Source organism: Amphiura filiformis, chromosome 3 (genome assembly GCF_039555335.1).
Source record: "Amphiura filiformis chromosome 3, Afil_fr2py, whole genome shotgun sequence".
NCBI lineage: Eukaryota > Metazoa > Echinodermata > Ophiuroidea > Amphilepidida > Amphiuridae > Amphiura > Amphiura filiformis.
This window is the reverse complement of record NC_092630.1, coordinates 53,876,995-53,896,149: the sequence shown is the minus strand read 5'-3', so window position 1 is coordinate 53,896,149 and position 19,155 is coordinate 53,876,995. Positions and strand designations below refer to the sequence as shown.

Here is a 19,155-nt window from a genome sequence, read left to right as displayed (position 1 = left end):
AAAAATTTTTGAATTTGAATGCATTTTGAAATCATTAATAGAGTATGACATGAAAACAAAGTATCAATTTTCATATTAAAAATACAAAATATCTTGAAATTTTTTTTTTTTTTTTTTTTTAGGTCAACCATGAATGATCCTAGCATCTAGGTCTAGGTCCAGGGACACTCCAAAACCGAAAAAAAAACTTTTAAAAAAAAATAATTTTTTTTTTTTTTTTTTTTTAAAATTCGAGTATAATCCCACCACCCCAATTGTGAAAAATTTTCACATAAAAAACGGGTGGGACTATACTCGGACCAATACGGTACTTATGGGTGATCTAAATTGTGATCTATTAACAAGCACTCCTCATTGTTACACAAATAGACTCAAAGAAATTTGTAGTAATATGAACCTTGTACAATTAATTAAGGAACCAACCAGGATAACTAAGAATAGTAAAACACTCATTGATGTTATATATTGTACAAATCCTTCTAAGATATGTGATTCTGGAGTAATTCATGTTGGTTTAAGTGACCATTCAATATCATATGCAATATGGGGTAAAAAACACAGGATATGTAATGAACCAACAAATGAAAATGATGATGATAAAAATTTTATCATCATGCATGCAGATAAACATAACTTCAGAACATCTCGTTCTTACAAAAAATTCAATGAAACTGACTTCTTAAATGATTTGTGTCAAACAAACTGGGATAGTGTATTTAATACTGGTAATGTTAACACTTCAGCTGAACTATTTGAAAAATTATTTCTTGAAGTAATTGACAGGCATGCACCTTTTAAAAAGCATAGACGTCGTAAAAAGTGTTCTCCATGGATCACCGATGATGTGCTAAATATGATGCGTAAACGTGACAAACTTAAACAAATTGCTATTAAATCAAGTAATGATAACAAATGCTGGGAAAATTTCCATAAAACTAGAAACGAAACTAACAAACTTATAAAAGATAAAAAGAAAGAGTTTCTTCAACAAGGTTTTGATGCACACAAAAATAATATTAAAAAAAGCTGGGAACATCTACGGCATATTGTTCCTTCTAAAGGTAAAAATACAAAAATCTCTGTTATTAACTCTGAAAATGGCCTGGCACTAACTGAACCTAAGGATAAAGCAAATGAATTGAACAATTTTTTTTTTTTTATAGGCCCTAAACTTGCAAGTAAGATTGCTAAAAATAACTTTTGTAATTATGAAGTCAATGAAAAGCAGCAAACTGATCAGTCACATTTTGAATTTGTAAATGTATCAAATGACTATGTATTCAATCAACTCAATAAGTTAGCAAATGATAAAGCTACTGGTTTAGATAACATTCCATCTCGACTACTGAAAATAGCATCACCAGTAATCACACCAATTGTAACTTATTTAATAAATAATTCTTTTGCATCATGTACTTTTCCTACATGCTGGAAACGTGCAAAGGTGATTCCTGTATTTAAAGCTGGTGACCCCAATGATCCTAGCAATTATAGACCTATCTCAATTCTAGCTGTTATCTCTAAAATTATTGAAAGGGCCGTGTTTGATCAACTGTACGAGTACTTAAATGTAAATTGTTTAATTAATATAAACCAATCTGGTTTCCGCCATCTCACTCCACTTCTTCTTCTCTTATAAACATCACGGAGGACTGGTATAATGAAATTGATAAAGGTAATTTAATTGGATTATGTCTGCTGGATCTGAAGAAAGCATTTGACACGTGAGACCATAATATCTTCTTGAGTAAGCTTAAAATGTATAAAGTAGGTGAATATTGTATTAAGTGGTTTACTAGTTATCTTTCTGGTCGCACCCAATGTACATCTGTAAATGGGACTCTATCAGACTTTAAAGAAACTGTTTGTGGAATGCCCCAGGGCTCAATTGACGGACCACTCGCTTTTCTCATTTATATAAATGATTTACCAAATTATGTTTCTCATTGTAAAGTTAATATGTATGCAGATGATACTGTGTTGTACTATGCCTCTAACTCATCAAATGATATCACGGAATGTATTAATAATGATTTAAAAATTATAAATAATTGGTTACAAAGTAATAAACTTAGTCTGAATACTGATAAAACTGAATTTATGCTAATAGGATCTAGACAAAGACTCAATACAATTAAGAACAGTGTTAATGAGTTATCTATCAACATAAATGGTGTAACTATAAAGAAAGTTAATAAATGTAAACATCTGGGTGTAATTATTGATGACACATTAACTTGGAATGAGCAAATCAATAATGTACGAAAAAAAAGTCTAAAAGGTATGTTCATGCTCAAACAATGCAGGGCAAATAGTCTCCCTAAGGATATTTTATGTACTGTGTATAATGCTATTGTTCTGCCGCACTTAGATTATTGTAATGTTGTATGGGGAAATTGTGGTGTTACTGTTTCAAAGAAACTTCAAGTTATTCAAAACAGGGCTGCAAGAACTATCTGTGGTGCACAATGGGACACACCTAGCATAGATGTCCGTGCTGAACTTAATTGGAAACCATTAATTGACAGACAAAACTCAAATTGTTTAATTTTAACCTACAAAATCTTAAATCATCTTGCACCTCCTTATTTGAGTCATATTTTCAGTCACGTAAACAATAGCTATAATTTTCGTCAAAGCCAAAGCAATGTAACCACACCACCTCAATGCCTTCGGCAAAATATTTCCCTAAGTTCAGGTGTGCCATTTGCGCATGCGCGAAAGTAGTTTGATTGACAGATTTCACCTCTGACCTCGATCAGCTGTTTTTGCGACAGTCATAACACTGACACAGACAGAAGTATCCAGTTGCGAAAATCGAACTATTTGCCTCATTTTAGCGACGTGCTTGGACTAGTTTGCAATAGTAATATTAGTATTCAATTCACTGAATATTTAGAGAAGCAAATGACATGATGGATAAGGACAGTTATGGCCACGGACATCTAATATACCACGAAAACATGACGAGATTTGTCCCATTCACCACTGCATCACACAGATCTGTTGTTCATGCACTGTCATGACTGTACATTCATGATCATTGCAATACAGTGTATGTCGTGTATGTCTATACCGTTCTCCTGGCTGAGTATGTTGGGTGTGTTGTTTGTACCTCGACTCTGCAGCTCTGCAAGGTGAGTTTCTTTTTATAACTCATTAATTTTTTTAATGCACAAGTAAAACTAAACGACACAACATTAATTTTAACTGGCAGTGAGGATTCGCTATAGTATAGACGAATCCAACGAGCCAAGTCATGGTCAGGATTTGGTCGGCCAATAGGCCAAGTAAAATAAAAACATGTTTCACGTCCGGTTTTCGAAAAAAAAGGAGGAAGAGGGTCTTTTATTTTCTATTTTTTATCACAAAATTGGTGTAAATAGCCATACTTAGAGCTCAGTGTTTTAGCGTATACAATAATGCCTGGAAAAAGGAGGAGAGTTACACCCCTCAAATGATCACAAAACCTTCCTAACGTGTTTCTTGTATCTTAACAAGGCTATAGAAAGCATCCTAACTTCCTAGACATATATTTTGAAAAGTTATAACCGAATTTCAAAAAATAAAATATATTTGAAGAAACCTCAAAAAAGGAAGCGGGAGGGGACGTGAAACATGTTTATTTTTTTATTTGGCCTTATTAGGGTCCCTGCATGCACCAAACAGGTGTTGTGAGTGCCCAATTGGGTGGATTAAACCCGCTTAAAATTTGATGTGAGATTCTTTTGTGTTGTAAACTGTCATCATTCTTTTGTCTGTGTGTAACACGGGTGGTAGAATGCAGTTTAAAATATCCTTCAAGGCCGCATCATTTCACATTTTAGGTGAGATAGTTTGGTCCCCGTCGCGGCTATGGCCGCCATTGAGGTGCAGGAATGCGTGAAATTTGATTCGTCTATAGGAAAATATGATTTTGACTTCATCTTCAGTCTCAATCCCAACCCACAGCAAGTGAGCAAACATAAAGTCTTGATTTTTGCAGAGTATGTAGGCCTACTATATGTTTACATTCAACTACATCGACTGTGTGGCAAGGGACGTCAATCAAGAAATTAATGACCTCCCAAATCTGATGGCTGATAGAGATTCCTGGAAAAGAATTGTAAACTCTTTCTCGGATGCGTCCGCAAGATAGATAGATATGTTTACAAAGCAATCGTGTAAAAACAGAATTTTGAAAAATATTCAGGGCTTTCCCCTTAGCAAATGTTACAATGGCTTTAATTACAATGTCATACTGTATTGTCTTTCCAGAAACTGGCACACGAAAGGTCCATTCTGCAAGGCATATCTTCCAAAAATCTGAACTATAAACACACGCTGAAGCAAAGCACCTGCAACCGAACAGCACAGCTTTCCTTATTGAGGAGGATGTAAGTAATTTCATTTACAAAGTTGTAGCCAAGGGGGTGCCGCACACCACACAAAATGCCAATACCTTATTCCTATGTGTTCCTATATTTAATTCTCAGGCACGAAAGGTATATATGAAATGAAAGTGCCCTCTGACAAAAAAAAAAAAATAAAAGAGAAAATCAGAAGGGCAAAAGAAAAGAAAAGGGACAAGGAACCCGTTTCTACCGAAATTAACCTGATCATGACCGAAAATAGTGTAAAATACGAAATTTTTGCGTGCTACGTCCCAATAAAGCCTTTTTTAGAAGCTCAAAGACATACAACCTCTCTATGTATAATTGTATGATGCAACTTTTTTGCAATGCAGAGTTTTTTTGTGTACCACCTAAGTTTTATTTTGCCCTCCTTACTAAAAAAGATGGCTATGCCCATGAAACTATGCACGACTAGTAGACTTAGTAAATTACTGCTTTAAATCTGTCTCCGCTCTCACAGTTCATAAAAAAAATTTAGAGCATATCATGACTCTGCTACAATAATTTATCATTTTGGAAGGAAAATCTAAAAATTTAAAAAGATAGTACATTAAGGCTTTAAGGGAGTACTACACCCCTGGCCAATTTTGTGCTTATTTTTTGCATTTTTCGCAAACATTATAGCACATTGGTGACAAGTAAGATATGTATAGGGGCAAGGACTCCCAACTACTGTACTGAAAATTCAGCAACTCAAAGCAAGTAGTTATTGATTTTTTGATCAAATATTGGTTTTCCCTCATTTTTGACTGTAACTCCACAACTGTTGTCTGTGCTGATATAAAATTTCCAGTGCAGTAGTTGTAGTCCTTGCCCCTATAATATACATATCTTACTTGTCCCCAATGACCTATAATTTTTGAGAAAAATGCACAAATAGGCACAAAATTGGGCAGGGGTGTAGTACCCCCTTAAGGCACACAAACAGCCTAGATACCATAATCCTGATAATAATGTGTAATAATTAATCATTGGCTATTATTTTATTTTATTCCAATTTCCAGGTGCAGCAGTACTACTGAGGATACTGGTTTCTTGAAAGTCAAAGCTGTTTTTGGTTTGGAAGTCAACAGCTGGCATCTGTTATCTGTCGCATCACTCGCTAGCCGTACTATAGGGCTTTTTAAACACACTATATCCGAGAACTGCTAAAACCCACTAACCGCTCCACCCAAAAGGGGGAATTAGCAGTCTGGGTTTAGCAGTTCTCTGGATATAGCCAGGTTTTACGATATAGCATGGTTTTGGACCACCACAGTCAAAAGGCCGTAGTAGGGCTATCACTCGCATGCATTGAAAACTTTCCCAACATTATGTCAACAATTAAATTTTTTGAAGAAAAACTTTTCTGGAGGGTGAACATTTGATGAGAACTTAAATACTTGCATAGTAATTTATGTGGTGCATAAACTAACTAGTAAATGTTTGCTCCAATTATTAAAATAATAAGGACCTCAACAAATGACTCTGACATCATGTGATGTAATCGTAATGCATAGTTCCTTACAGGCTGTAAAAGTTGCATGGAATTATTGGAAATGTTCTAGGCACTTTTCTTTGGTTTGCCTCAAATTCAGCAGTGACGTCAATGTCTTTTCATGGCTGCGCCACACTAACCAATTTTTTGCTACACAATTAACTATACGCACAGTCGCATTACGATTCAATACGGCGCCCACTAAAATATGCACCTACTTCACTACTGAACTTGAGCGAAACCAATGTATAGCCAATGTTCCCTAGTCCAAAAATACGGATCGCTAGTCCGAAAAAATAGGAAATGGTTCACAAGTCCAAAAATAAATAAGGTTTACAAGACCTTAGCAATGGAAAATCTGCAGCCATTAGGACTAGCGACCATTTTTTTCTTGGACTAGTGACATTTATGACTAGCGCACCTTAGGATTAGCGGATGCAGGATAGAGTAATTGTAGACCAAATTGTTTAGTAGCTGCTACTGGTTTACCTTCATCCCCGTAAATATGATGAGTATCCAGTCCACTAATCAAGGGTTTAGGACCAGAAGGCCTAACTGCAATAGCTGCCCCATAGACATTTTGATAATTTATCTAAAATATGACACTTGGCAGCTATTGCAGATAAGGCCTCGTTAATGTCTGTTATTTATTAAATAAATAAAAGAAGACCCTACATGTAAACCCTTAACATAAAACTAAAATAAAAGAAGGCCCTACATGTAAACCCTTGACTTATAAATGCTTTTAAAGGAGTGTAAGTGTTCATAGTTTATTATTGGCAGACACTGTTTCTTTCATGAAAGCTGTGACTGTGCATCAATGCATTCACACCCAAAGCCTTCAGGAAAGACTAGCCGATGTCAGTCAATGCTACAATGTAGTCTTTTGTGAAGGCACCATATTAACACACAAGCTGGACTCGAATTTCAGTCAGGGCCATTGCCTGCAGTTTTTCAGTTTTGGCCTTTGTGCCCCTGATCTTTGTTAACTTCAAGGTGTTCTTCATTCCTCTTGACAAGTGGTGCCAAATGGCCTTGACAAAGGGTCCCCCCAAATGAAGGTCTGAACAAAAGCCTTCTCAAAAGACTAGTGGCTGCCAATAGACTGTAAATAAATGGTCTTTTTGCACTCATTATCTCATACTTCATTACTAAATGTATTTTTACACCTATTTCTCTGGTACATAATTATTAGAAAGACAAGAGTTCATGAAATAAACAAAAATGCATGGTGAATATGTAGCTTTGATCATTGTTTTAATTTATTTTGAGATCTGTAAGGAAGTGAAAAAATAAAAGCACTATTTTTTTCATTAAAAAAGTATGAAGAAGGAAGTGGTCCAACAAACCAAAACAGTTGAACACACCTACTTAATAGATAATAAATGATGGGGATTTTTTTACTACATGTATCCTCTATTGTGTGATGGAAGATATCCAATAAAAAGTCTGCACAAAAAGTAACACAGCTGAAATACGCCTATAAGTTCAGAACTAGTAATCGTTTCCACAATATTTCTACATAGAAAGAAGGATGATTTATTTACGCTCATTTTGATACCCCATTTGTCAAATGTCGTTCAATACTGATAACACAGTACATAGTGCTTTTAAAGAAAAACCACAAATTTAAAAGTTGCCATTTACAGCAATCAATGGTTTCAATCAATGACTTCATATCAATACAAATAACCGCAACTTTCAATTCGGTATTTTTCTTTAAAAACACTGCTGTGTTGTTATTATTGAACGAGATTGGACTAATGGGGTATCAAAATGCGCGTAAATAAATCATCCTTCTTTCTATGTTGAAATATTGTGAACACAATTATTAGTTCAAACGCTACAGGCATGTTTATAACAGCTGCGTTACTTTTTGTGCAGTCTTTATTTTATAATACAATTCAGCATATTCCCTCTAAGTGATTGTGATCTGGGACAAATCCAAAATTGGATCTAATCTATTAGAAATATTCAATCTAGAATTCAATCTTATTTGATTTTTAATCTAAAAAACATTTGGATGGATTTAAAAAAATCTAATTTGAATACATCTAATTTGATTTTAATCTAAGGGGTTAAAAATCAATCTAAGCAATTTTAATCCCATATATTAAAATTGAATTAGATTGAATTCTAATCTATTGGATTGAATATTTCTAATAGATCTTAATAAATTTTCACACATTCTGTTACACCTAATTTATGAGTCCCGACTTTCAACACAAGTATTGTTCTTCAATTAGTGAGATTGAAGTGCGTTTCTGAATCCGGTCATTATTTCAGTCCTTTTTAATATTTCATTTGTTCCATGACTTCCATCTGCCTCCGCTGCAAAATGTGACATGAAATGGCTCACAGTGGCATTGGTTAATGGTGTCTGGCAGTTGGTTGTTACTTGTACAGTGTAGCTCTGACCTTTTAGTAGGCCTGAAAAAGAAAAAAGAGGATTTTAGAAAATTTGTCAGGGTAAAGCTGGGACAGTGGCACAATCCCCAGCATGGGGCTGTTACAGCTGCTTGGTTTGAAATCCTTGTCCACCCCCTCCCCCCAAATGGGCCCATGCTTCTGTATTCCCCAGCCCCCCCCCCCCTTGGCGGTGGTGACAGATTTACCCCCAGCTAGCTGTTCCCTTGATTGCAATGAAAGTGTAGTTTTGCCACTGGTGCCCCCAATCCCCCCTCCACCATCAGTTGCACACCACAGGGTTCATTTATGTGCCATATTAGGGGCTGTGCAATAATTATCGGGGGGTAATAAAATGTCTGAACGACCCACCAAAAATAGCTTCCCCCCTCTCAGCCTGCAAAATAATCGCTTTCCTCCTCTTTTGGCCTGCCAAAATCTTTGCCCCCCCCCTACACATGCCAAATTTTTGGGATCCCAATTTGCAAACCTTAAAAGGTCTAGATATGTTATGAGCACAGCGTAGCATGAAAATTTGCATATTTCAGCGTTTCCATACTGTTTTCCTAAGCCTTTTTAGAGCATTTTATTTAAAAGGCACCCCATGAATGTGTGCCAAAAATTGCTTGCCCCCCCCCCTCGGATCGCAAAAATTGCTTGCCCCCCCCAATTTTACCCTCCTTCCAGGGCTCATAATTATTGCACAGCTGAGCCCCTTATAGGTATAAGGGCTATCATTTTCTTCAGAAGGGGGTCATGAATATACTGGGGGGTCATAGAATTTTAAGACCAAAAATAGGGGGGTTATAATTTTTGTAGCAATCAAAATAGGGGGGTTATAGAATTATTAAGGGCTGGCGACTGGTGTAACTTTTCTTACACTTTTTTTGAACAAAATGTGCACACAATCTTTATACAATGCAAGATTTTTGCGCTCTCCGTGCGCCTTCTTAACGCTTATGGTCAAAAAAATTTAACGCGTTTCGTGTACTCCGCTCAAAAATTTTGACAGAAGGGGGGTCCTAAAATTTTTGACCCACGATAGGGGGGTCGTAAAAATTTTAGCCCGCGATCCGCGATGGAGGGGGGTCATAAAATTGACTTCAGTCACCGACATATTCATGACCCCTGTCGAAGAAAATTACATCCCCTGAAAGGTGAATTCAGTCAAATTTTGCCATCAAACACTGCATCATTTTATATCAAATTAAACTCCTTGATAAAGAAAGCCAAAACTGAAAACTGTTTTGTCATAGCACTTTCCGTAGCAAAATTACATCTTGTCACAGATTGACTTTCATGATATCATCAAAAACATTCAGCCAACATTAGAAGCTTCAATTGGCAAAACAAATCAGGATCTAGGCTCATGATGGAATTTCCGGCTCATGACAGAGCAGCTTTTCTACGGTGCGGAACTGCTATCAAAATCCTCTAAAATTCCATGTGCGATTCTCTCATTACAAAAATAAATCATATATTTGGGTCAAGTGAAGTATTGACAACATATTCATATAGGTTTCCTTGACCGATCTTTTCTTTACGAGGAAAATTTACAAAATATTGTTGTATTTTAGCCTAGTCGTAAGAGATTCCCATTGAGTTTACATGTACGAACCTGTTATTCCCACCTAGACCATGCCAAAAACATGCCCACATTTCAACTCGATTATCTACCAAACTGGTCATAGATCTCCTACAATTTTTTGATATGACATAAATGAAAGTGTTACTTACCTAAATGTATCCATTTCAGTCGAGATCTATGACTGGAATTCCTGTAATTGTTGCCAAATATTGGTATTTTCCTCATTTTGCACCACACAAACCAATGGAAAAAGTTACTTCCGGGTTGCCGAGAAGGCAGGGAAAGTAGGCGGGGCTTGTGAGAAAAACTTCTAGAATCGTTTGAGTCGGGACGGTAGAAACACCGAGTGCATTAAAATATACGAACCCAATGTGGTGGTGTGCAATGTAACTATTCCCCTGCCAAGAACAGAGTACAAAAAGCGCAGTCTGTCATATAGAGGTGCTGTAAGCTGGAATGAACTAGAAAATAATATCCAAAACTCTCCAACATTGTATACTTTCAAAAATAATCTTTAAAAATCATAAAGCCATGCCTGTAAGCATGGTATGTATGTAAGTATCATTTTGGCTTGACAATTAATAATTAATAATTTTGAGTTTGTAATATGTTTAAGTCTAGATAATAAGCTTTTGTAATTATTTGTTATTTTGTACATGTATGTTTGTTTATGCACGGCCCCAAGGAAGAACAACTTTTGTTGAATTGGGCTTTCCGTGTTGAAATAAAGTCTAATATACATAATTGTAAATACCAACTTTGACTACCGGTACATGTACCACGGCCACATCCACGCTACGGATATTCCGTGCTGTGTAAACACTGGGAACGCTGCATAATGCCATACTCATGAACTGGTCATGCTGGTAGGGGTTTTCCCACACAAATACCACCATGTTTTCCCGGTGCGGCATTGCAACCAATGGCCTTGTCAAGCTGCACGCATGTAATGATATTGTATGTTCTTTTAATACTCAGACCCCAGTCCCATCATTCTGTTCTAGCACATGAGTGCCGCATACCGGTATTACTTGGAGGCCAATTGATGTAATAGTTGACATGTTCGTTATTTATTAATTTGGAAACTTGACTTTTTTGTTTTGTTTTTGTTTTGCTTTTAACCAGACCGCTTAAAATTAATTATTTGATTCGCTCCTTATAAGTTTATCGATGCATTAATATTGTAGTCCATCCGTCTCGCGGGTCAATTATTTAATAGCATACATGTACATTCAGCTTGCCCCTATCCACATCATAGAGCTGTATGAGAACAGTGTACATACATCGTAACTCTATAGTAGAGTCTACCCAGGGTAAGGTTACCCTGGGTAACCTTACCCTGGGTAGACGATCGGATGGGTATTTCCATTCGCAGCATAGGCGATCGGATGGGTATTTCCATGCACGAATGGAAATACCCATCCGATCGCTCTACCAGGGTAAGGTTACCCAGGGTAACCTTACCCTGGGTAGACAATGTGATAGGGACTTTGATATAGAGTTACGATGTATGTACATTTGTGTACACCCTAGAGCTGTTCTTATAAATTTAATTCCCGTTAAATAAGGACATGTGTACAGTGTGCGCAGGCCTACATCTTCATTTAAGTTTGCACATTAATAAATAACAAACATGTCAACTAGAACATCAATTGGCCTCCAAGTAATACCGGTATGCGGCACTCATGTGCTATAACAGAGTGATGGGACTGGAGTCTGAGTATTAAAAGAACATACAATATCATTATTGATGCATGCAGCGTGACACGCCCGTTGGATGTAATGCCGCACCGGGGTCAAAGCGTTAATGTTTGGTGGTGTTTGTGTGGGAAACCCCCGACCAGCATAACCAGTTCATGAGTATGACATTAGCAGCATTCCCAGTGTTTACACAGCATGGAACGTCCTTAGCGTGGACATGGCCTTGGTACATGTTACGGTAGCCCAAGTTGGTATTTACAATTTAATATGTCCAGTTTTATTAATCCATAACCATGATAACACCACGTGTAAGTTCAGAATGAAGAGTAAGAAGAGATGGGTTTGGCCGGTGTTTGGAATGTTAGAAAGATATTAAGAAACTAAACAGATAAGGGAAGAATAAAGTAAATATATACAAGTACCGGGTAATATATCAACTTTCTATTACCCTGTAGTTGTATATATTTGCTTTATTCTTCCTTTATCTTTATCGATAATGTATAATGTTCATAGGCGTATATTTTTCACAGACATTACACGTTGCGTTGGCAAGAAGTCATACGTCATATACCCTGTCTGTGTTAGCATGGTTAGTAACAGCACACGGATATATATATCCAGATTTTTACAAAGTAATATAGAGTCTACCCAGGGTAAGCTTACCCTGGGTAGACGATCGGATGGGTATTTCCATTCGTGCATATATATATAGACTTCTTAGAGGACAAAATGGTTAACTGCTGAGGCTGCTTTGTGCACAAAAAGGTTAAACAAAGGCAGTTTCACTGTAGCTTCAACTAAAAATTTGGTAACCTCAAATATATTGGTTCTAAAGATTTAAGTTATGAACATCAAATTTAAAGGTCCACAATCATTGGCCTGTCCAACTTAGGAATGTCAGGAATGTCTGTGCTAAATTTGTCGCATTATACCTACCACATAGCAAGAAATCTCAAACTCGGATAATATCCCATCATGCATGCACTAGGACTTTACACATATTCTGCATTAATATAAGTTTACACCACCTGCTCTCGAAGGTCACCTGAATCAATCTGCAATGTGGGATATGGTGCAATAAAATCTCTGTCTTGTAGGTGAATGTCCTCATAAAAATAATGTTACTGGATTAAATGGACTTAAACATGCTACATTTCCAGATGTGTTGGTTCTTCTTTAAGTTGTGACTATAATTATAGTAAATTTCCCCCATATTTCACCCAGGGTTTGCAGGTTTTTGCCGCAGGTGGAAAAAACTGTGGTTTTAACCGCAGTTTTTATCACTTCACAAAAACAGTTTGATAAATAAATTAGAGTAGACCTGCGTTCTACATTAGATTTTAATTTTGGAAGAGCTTTGAGACAAACTATTAAATTAAGATGACCTTGTGTATATCTTTGTTTATACAGGTACATGAGAGTCAAGTTCTTGGTGAAGTAGGTCAAGGTTACAAATATTGCATAGGTGTGCTTAATGAAGGCAGAATTGGCATTGCATCACAGGTGGGTATAATGAAGAAATATATTACATTGTATCATCATCCGATAAGGTTTTACTTAAAGCCATAAGTTACAATCTTTTAAAATGAGTTTGGTCAATTTTTTTCAAACCTGATTATTAAATAAGTGAGTTTTTTTTGGTTTTACCTCATTAATTTGGCTTTAAATGAGTAGAAAACTTTCCTGATAGTAGTTACTAAAAATACTTTATAATATTTTGCAAAGGATAACCAAATTAAAATTGCACCAATTAAGACTTTAAGAGATCAGAACAACATGAACACGTGTGCTAGGCATGTAGCTTATAATAAAGATTCATACAGGCATACTCAGGGGTCCCAGAAAATGTAAAAAAAAATCATAAAATCTTAAGTTTAGTCATGGAAACTAGCAAATTGTGAAGATCATGGAAGTACCTTGCACACCCTGCTTAGATTGTTTATCTTTGAGCCTGAAATGTGTATAACAGGTGTTATATACTTCATTAATATATTCTTGTTCATTGATTGATTAAAAGTGGATCACATGACCAAAATAGTTCTACCATCAGTACTCCAACCGTAAATAATACCTCTAAGCCAGTAAATAGTATTTGCAATTTCCGGATGAGCCGTAAATAGTATCTCCAAGCCGTAAATAGTACTTTTGACCATGCCTTCCGCATGCGCGCATTTGATGCGACAGAACAGTTCATGCACGTGAAACTGCTATAGCGTGATTTCGCGCTGCTGTAATTGGTTAGCCCGATTTTAGCCTATTTGATTTTTTTGAAGGGCAAAATATACATGTAGGTTGTGCTTAAATTGGACTCAGGATAGAAGATAGAGTCAAAACGTCAAATAATTTTCTTTTAACCAATCAATGAACAAAGAACATATTAATGAAGTATATAAAACAAATATATACTGCCTTTATTCGAAGTTCTGGTTAAAACTATGATCCCTCGTTGAGATCAATAAATACTATTGATCTCACCTCGGCCCATAGTTTTAACCAGAACCTCTCATGGCAGTATATATTTGTATACTATAAATAAGTATGGAATTCATAAGATTAATAGTAACCCTGATATACTTTTTGATGACATATAATGTGTGTCTCAGGAGGTGCAGAAAGATAAGATCCATAATTAATCTTCTTCTTTTTTTCTACAGATGATAGGTTTAGCCCAAGGATGTATGGATCACACAGTCCCATATGTGATGGAAAGGGAACAATTTGGCCAGAAACTATGGGATTTCCAGGTAATTACTCTGTTGCTTTTGGTGCAATAGATTATTGCTCATTATATACCTCATATATAGATTCCTGTCATCTGATTGGTTGAAAGTGCAGTCATTGAATTAACTATGCCCGCAAAATGAACTATGGACCGGTCCATGGAAATGAACTATGGACCGGGCACGTGCGTCACGACCTACCAGCGCGTTTTTCCCAGCGTGAAATGATATTACGACGCGTTAATGTTTTCGTTAGGCCTATAATTACGCAGATTGTAATCTGTGTGCCGCTCGCATTGAAACTATTAATTTCTCTTCCCAAAATCGATGCTTTTAACCAAACAGATGACAAGAATCTTAAGATTTAGATATAAAACAAATATTGACTGCTTTTTATTATTGGCATGGCTAAAATTATAGGCCAGCGGTGATCTCAAAACCATGACTATATGCCTCGGCCACGCCGGGCATAGTCATGGTTTTGAGATCACCTTGGGCCTATAATTTTAACCATGCCTCTCATAGCAGTCAATATTTGTATAATATTGCCCCTGTTTCTTATTTTGCATGTTCCAATTCTGTGCAAGATATGTTGTGTCAGGTGTCTATAGTGTCTATACCTTGCTCGAGTCAGTAATTTAGATATTGTTTTTTATTATTTTTTTATGTCCAAATATAATGATGAGAAGTAGATAAAAGTATACATTTTCAGAAAGGAAATGATTCAAGGAATTCATCTAGCATAACAGATTCCTGCAAAAATAAACAGTTTTTAAGAAAATCTCAAAATTTGATTTCAATTTACTGACTCGAGGAAGGTATATGGACTATAAAGATTTCCAATACCTGAAACATTTATACATTGTTTTATAATAGAAAACTATAAAGGGATGAGATTGAAAAGTTATAATTTATGTCTGGCCATATAATTAGGGCTTTCACTTTTATAACAAAATTATAAAACCAAATCACTGACAACTTTTCATCATGGAAGAAAAATGCCTTACAATCAAGGTGTTAAAAGCTGTCTTTCATTTAACAGCTAAACATTTTAACTTTCATATCTGGGACCAAAGCCATCTTTTTGCTGGAGTGGAATTGTTGACTAAACTGTGTTAGTGATTTGCAGATCAAGCTCAGAATACCAGCATTATGTGAAACTGAACTTGTTTGTGTTTAACTCTACAGGCCATGCAACATCAGATAGCCCATATACAAACTCAAATAGAGGTACGCATTTACGATGGTGTATAATGCAGCCAGACTACGAGATGCCGGATATCAAGTGATCAAGGAGGCTTCTATGGCCAAGTATTTTGCTGGAGAGGTTGCTACACAAACAACATCCAAGTGTATTGAGTGGATGGGTGGGGTTGGCTTTACTAAGGATTATCCAATTGAAAAATATTACAGAGATTGCAAAATTGGTGAGTAATAAGCATACCGGTATATAGTTTTACACAAAGGGACTTAGAACAAGTAATCATGTTGAAGTGCCACCTGTTTATTTGCACTCTTTGTGTCCATTGTACCTTTAGATTTAAAAGTTAACAATTGATGATGTGAAAAAATCTAAACTAATCCCTACAGTACTGTCTGTCGAATGCACAATATTTTGGTGATTAAATTATAACCATTTACCCCCCCACAATAAGCCCAATCAGCATTGTAACTTCCAGTTTTTGAGAGCAGTTTTGGGACACTTTAACCTCTTACATATCGGAAAAATTGCTATAATTATTACTAATTAATTTAATATTATCATAATCTTATCATTATAAATAATCCATAACAATTATGTTTTTTGGGTTTGTTTTCATTCGTGTAAAACATTTTAGACTATATTTAGTATACACAAAAACAAATATTTTTTTTTTTTCCCAATAGGTCAGATGACAAAGTGTCCCAAAACTGCAAAAACTGTCCCACAATGCATTGCAAACTTCAATGCTGATTTGGCTTATTGATCAAAATTTGATGTTAGGTGATGAAAAAAAGTCGTCTGCTACAGGCCCAACCAATCAAGATTTTTTGATTTTTTGGATCAGCTGTTTTTGGCATAATAAAGTAGATTTATTTTGACTGGAAAAATGTGAGCGAAGCAAGAGAAAAATTTTGCCATTTATTTATAGATTTTGGTTGATTTTTAGAGTCATTTACTAATGTCTTGTCCAAAGATATTTGTATTAAGCAGAATTTTGGGATACAAAATAGGAATACATGTACATTCTAAGAATTTAATATTTTTAATAAACAGGCACACCTTTGTTAGTTGATATGTGACACAATCTGGTGCATGGAGGCCAAAGGCGGCAAATTTGAAATTGAGATAAAAGTAAAAAAACCAATAAAATACATAAGAAAATAGACATCACAGAACGTCATAACCAAGTATGCTAGACCTTTGAAGTTTTCAGTAGATGATAGCTTAATGTTTGTAGGAGGTGATAATTCTAGTAACTCAATTTTCAAAAATACCGCCTTTGGCCCCCATGGACCAAATCATGTCACACATACAATTGCCCTCTCCACCCACACATTATGAACAAAACAAAATTGCGGTCTGTAAGTAATTATAATGTGTCCTTGTGGTTGCTTATCACAAGATGGTCTTCATAAAGTGTAAAATCACAGGTGTGTAAAAGATATTGAAAGGGTTATGACTGACATGGTTCTAATTGCATTCAATTTGTTTTATTTATTTCTAGGTACAATATATGAAGGAACCAGCAATATTCAATTGAACACAATAGCAAAATGCATCAAGGATGAGAAAGCAAGAGGAGTGTGATTGCTGTAGAAATAGAGAGGACAGATTTAATTTATGACAGGTGGTTGGTCAAGGAGGAATGTGAGGGTATTTGGACATGTTAAGAGATGCCCCTTTGCTGTGCCCATGCTAGTAAACAACACTGGTGCAGCATCAAAATGTGATGTGATCAAGCAAAATATTATGTTGTTTGTTGAGTAAAATCAAAATTCAGCTCTGTTTCATTTTAAGTGCCACTTTCACAATTGGACTGTTGGAAGTTGAATATTATCATGGCTCTATCTGGGAATCAGTGTTTGTGATAAATGACTCATTTAGCTTGATTAAATCACAGGCCCCCACAGGGGCACTTCTTATTACTTCATCCAGTCTGCATGTAATCCGCAAGAAAAATATTACCTTTTACTGACAATGTCAGTCATACAGAATTGAAAATGGAGTCTTCATTCTCTTTTGTGTTGTATAGTTTTGTGTCAGATTATTTGCACATTCTTTGTATTTACAAACCTTAGTTGTGGGCCATCTTAACTGCACAATTCTAGTTGTGACCTGCATCTGTTGAAAAGGTGGTCAAATAAAGAGGAATGCAAGAAAAATGTTTTCCCTGTATGAGCATTATACCCGCACTTTATGCGTTACCGTTCATTATCCTGGGTTCAATTGTGTATTTAGGACACGCCAATATTTACAGTGATGAATTGAAAACCATTGAGTTTTAATTTGAATAAAATTGTTACAATCTAAACCAACCAGGCAGGCCAGAGGCGGCAGCTGAGAAATTGCAATACAAGCAAACAACAATAAAATAAAGCATTTAGGAGAATTGGCATTGTAATATGCTCATATAACTTTGCTACCAAGTGAAAAATGCTACATGTAGGGATGTAAAGGTTGCAGCAAAAGTGAACTTGTGTACTGTACAAGTTGATGATGATGATAAGTCAATTTGCAAAAACAGTACCTCTTTTGGCCTGGTTGAATCAGATTCTGTCATGTATTGCCTATCTTCAAGGAGTTGAATTAAGTAGCAACATTGAGATTCCTTCAACATTTTATGCTCTGGGAGGTTTACGGAACATGTGCCATGAATACACTGCTTTTAGAGGTTAACAAACAAGCTATGTTCAAGGAGCATGTAGGAGATATGTCAACTATTTGGTTGAAGTAATGATACACTGCAAATATTAATTTTAAAAAGCCAGTGAGTGTTTTTTGGTTGTTTTTTTGTAATTATTTATATCAAAATGTACAGAGTGCATTGATATGGCATCCAATTACATGCGATATATTGGATGGCTATTGCTTGAAGTAATTTTAACATTTTGGAGTGTGAATCAATTTGGTTGCTTCTGCTTTGCAACATTCTTAAAGTACTTAAAATAAGGCTCAAAGAAGATTGTAATTGCTGCCCATAATGCACCAGAGCCAATATGAAGTCAAGATGTAAAAGTGTTACCAAGGAATTCGTTGAGCATCCCTGAGCTGTTTGATTATGCATGTGATGACAGATAACTGGATGGTGTCAAAAATTGAGGAACTGATGTATCGGTGTGTCAAAAAAGTGATCTATTTCTGAGTTTTCTACCAAAGGTTTATTATTGGGGGTTATGAAAAAAGCAAAGGGACATTAAACACCACAGTTATTACAGAATCAGTATTAGATTAAGCTCAGGTAAATGCCAGCCAGTTACAAAGGCTTGTGAATGCAAAAGATGAGGGAAGCTCTGTGAACAAGGATATAACTGGTTGGTTGGTTTTAAAACAAGCTGCATCAATGTGTTAACGTCACTGACTTCCCAAGATAATATAAACATGCATTCTTCTACTCACTTTGGTTGTTGTATTTAGATTTTGATGGGTGCACTCATGCTTTTACAGTAATGAATTACAATGAAGAAAGTTAAAAAGTTATTCAAAGCATAAATGTGTTCCCCTTGAGAGCTTTCGGAATGTATCACTTCCTTGATGGACAGATGAAAGATGCATTGTTTAATATTAAACATCCATTGGGAAAATTAGCTCGGCAGAAATGGGAGAAGTAGTCTTATAGAGTTAGCAGGTTTGTTGAACCATGGGCTCACATTGACAGTGGAAGTTTG

The 19,155-nt window shown here is 35.9% G+C and overlaps 1 protein-coding gene and 1 long non-coding RNA gene across 2 annotated transcripts in view; both read left to right on the top strand.

Moving 5' to 3' along the window:
* Positions 1-18,608, top strand: part of LOC140148736 (short/branched chain specific acyl-CoA dehydrogenase, mitochondrial-like) — a 47,327-nt gene extending 28,719 nt beyond the window's left edge. Inside the window, 5 exon segments of the mRNA XM_072170782.1 lie at positions 12,977-13,069; positions 14,221-14,310; positions 15,475-15,519; positions 15,521-15,713; positions 16,995-18,608. Coding sequence (XP_072026883.1) covers positions 12,977-13,069; positions 14,221-14,310; positions 15,475-15,519; positions 15,521-15,713; positions 16,995-17,077 — 504 coding nt within the window. The 3' untranslated portion in view covers positions 17,078-18,608.
* LOC140148734 (uncharacterized) lies at positions 2,672-5,442 on the top strand. The gene is made up of 3 exons (XR_011858518.1): positions 2,672-3,137; positions 4,258-4,376; positions 5,399-5,442. It is a non-coding gene; the product is annotated as an uncharacterized lncRNA (long non-coding RNA).
* Positions 18,609-19,155: the final 547 nt, after the last annotated feature.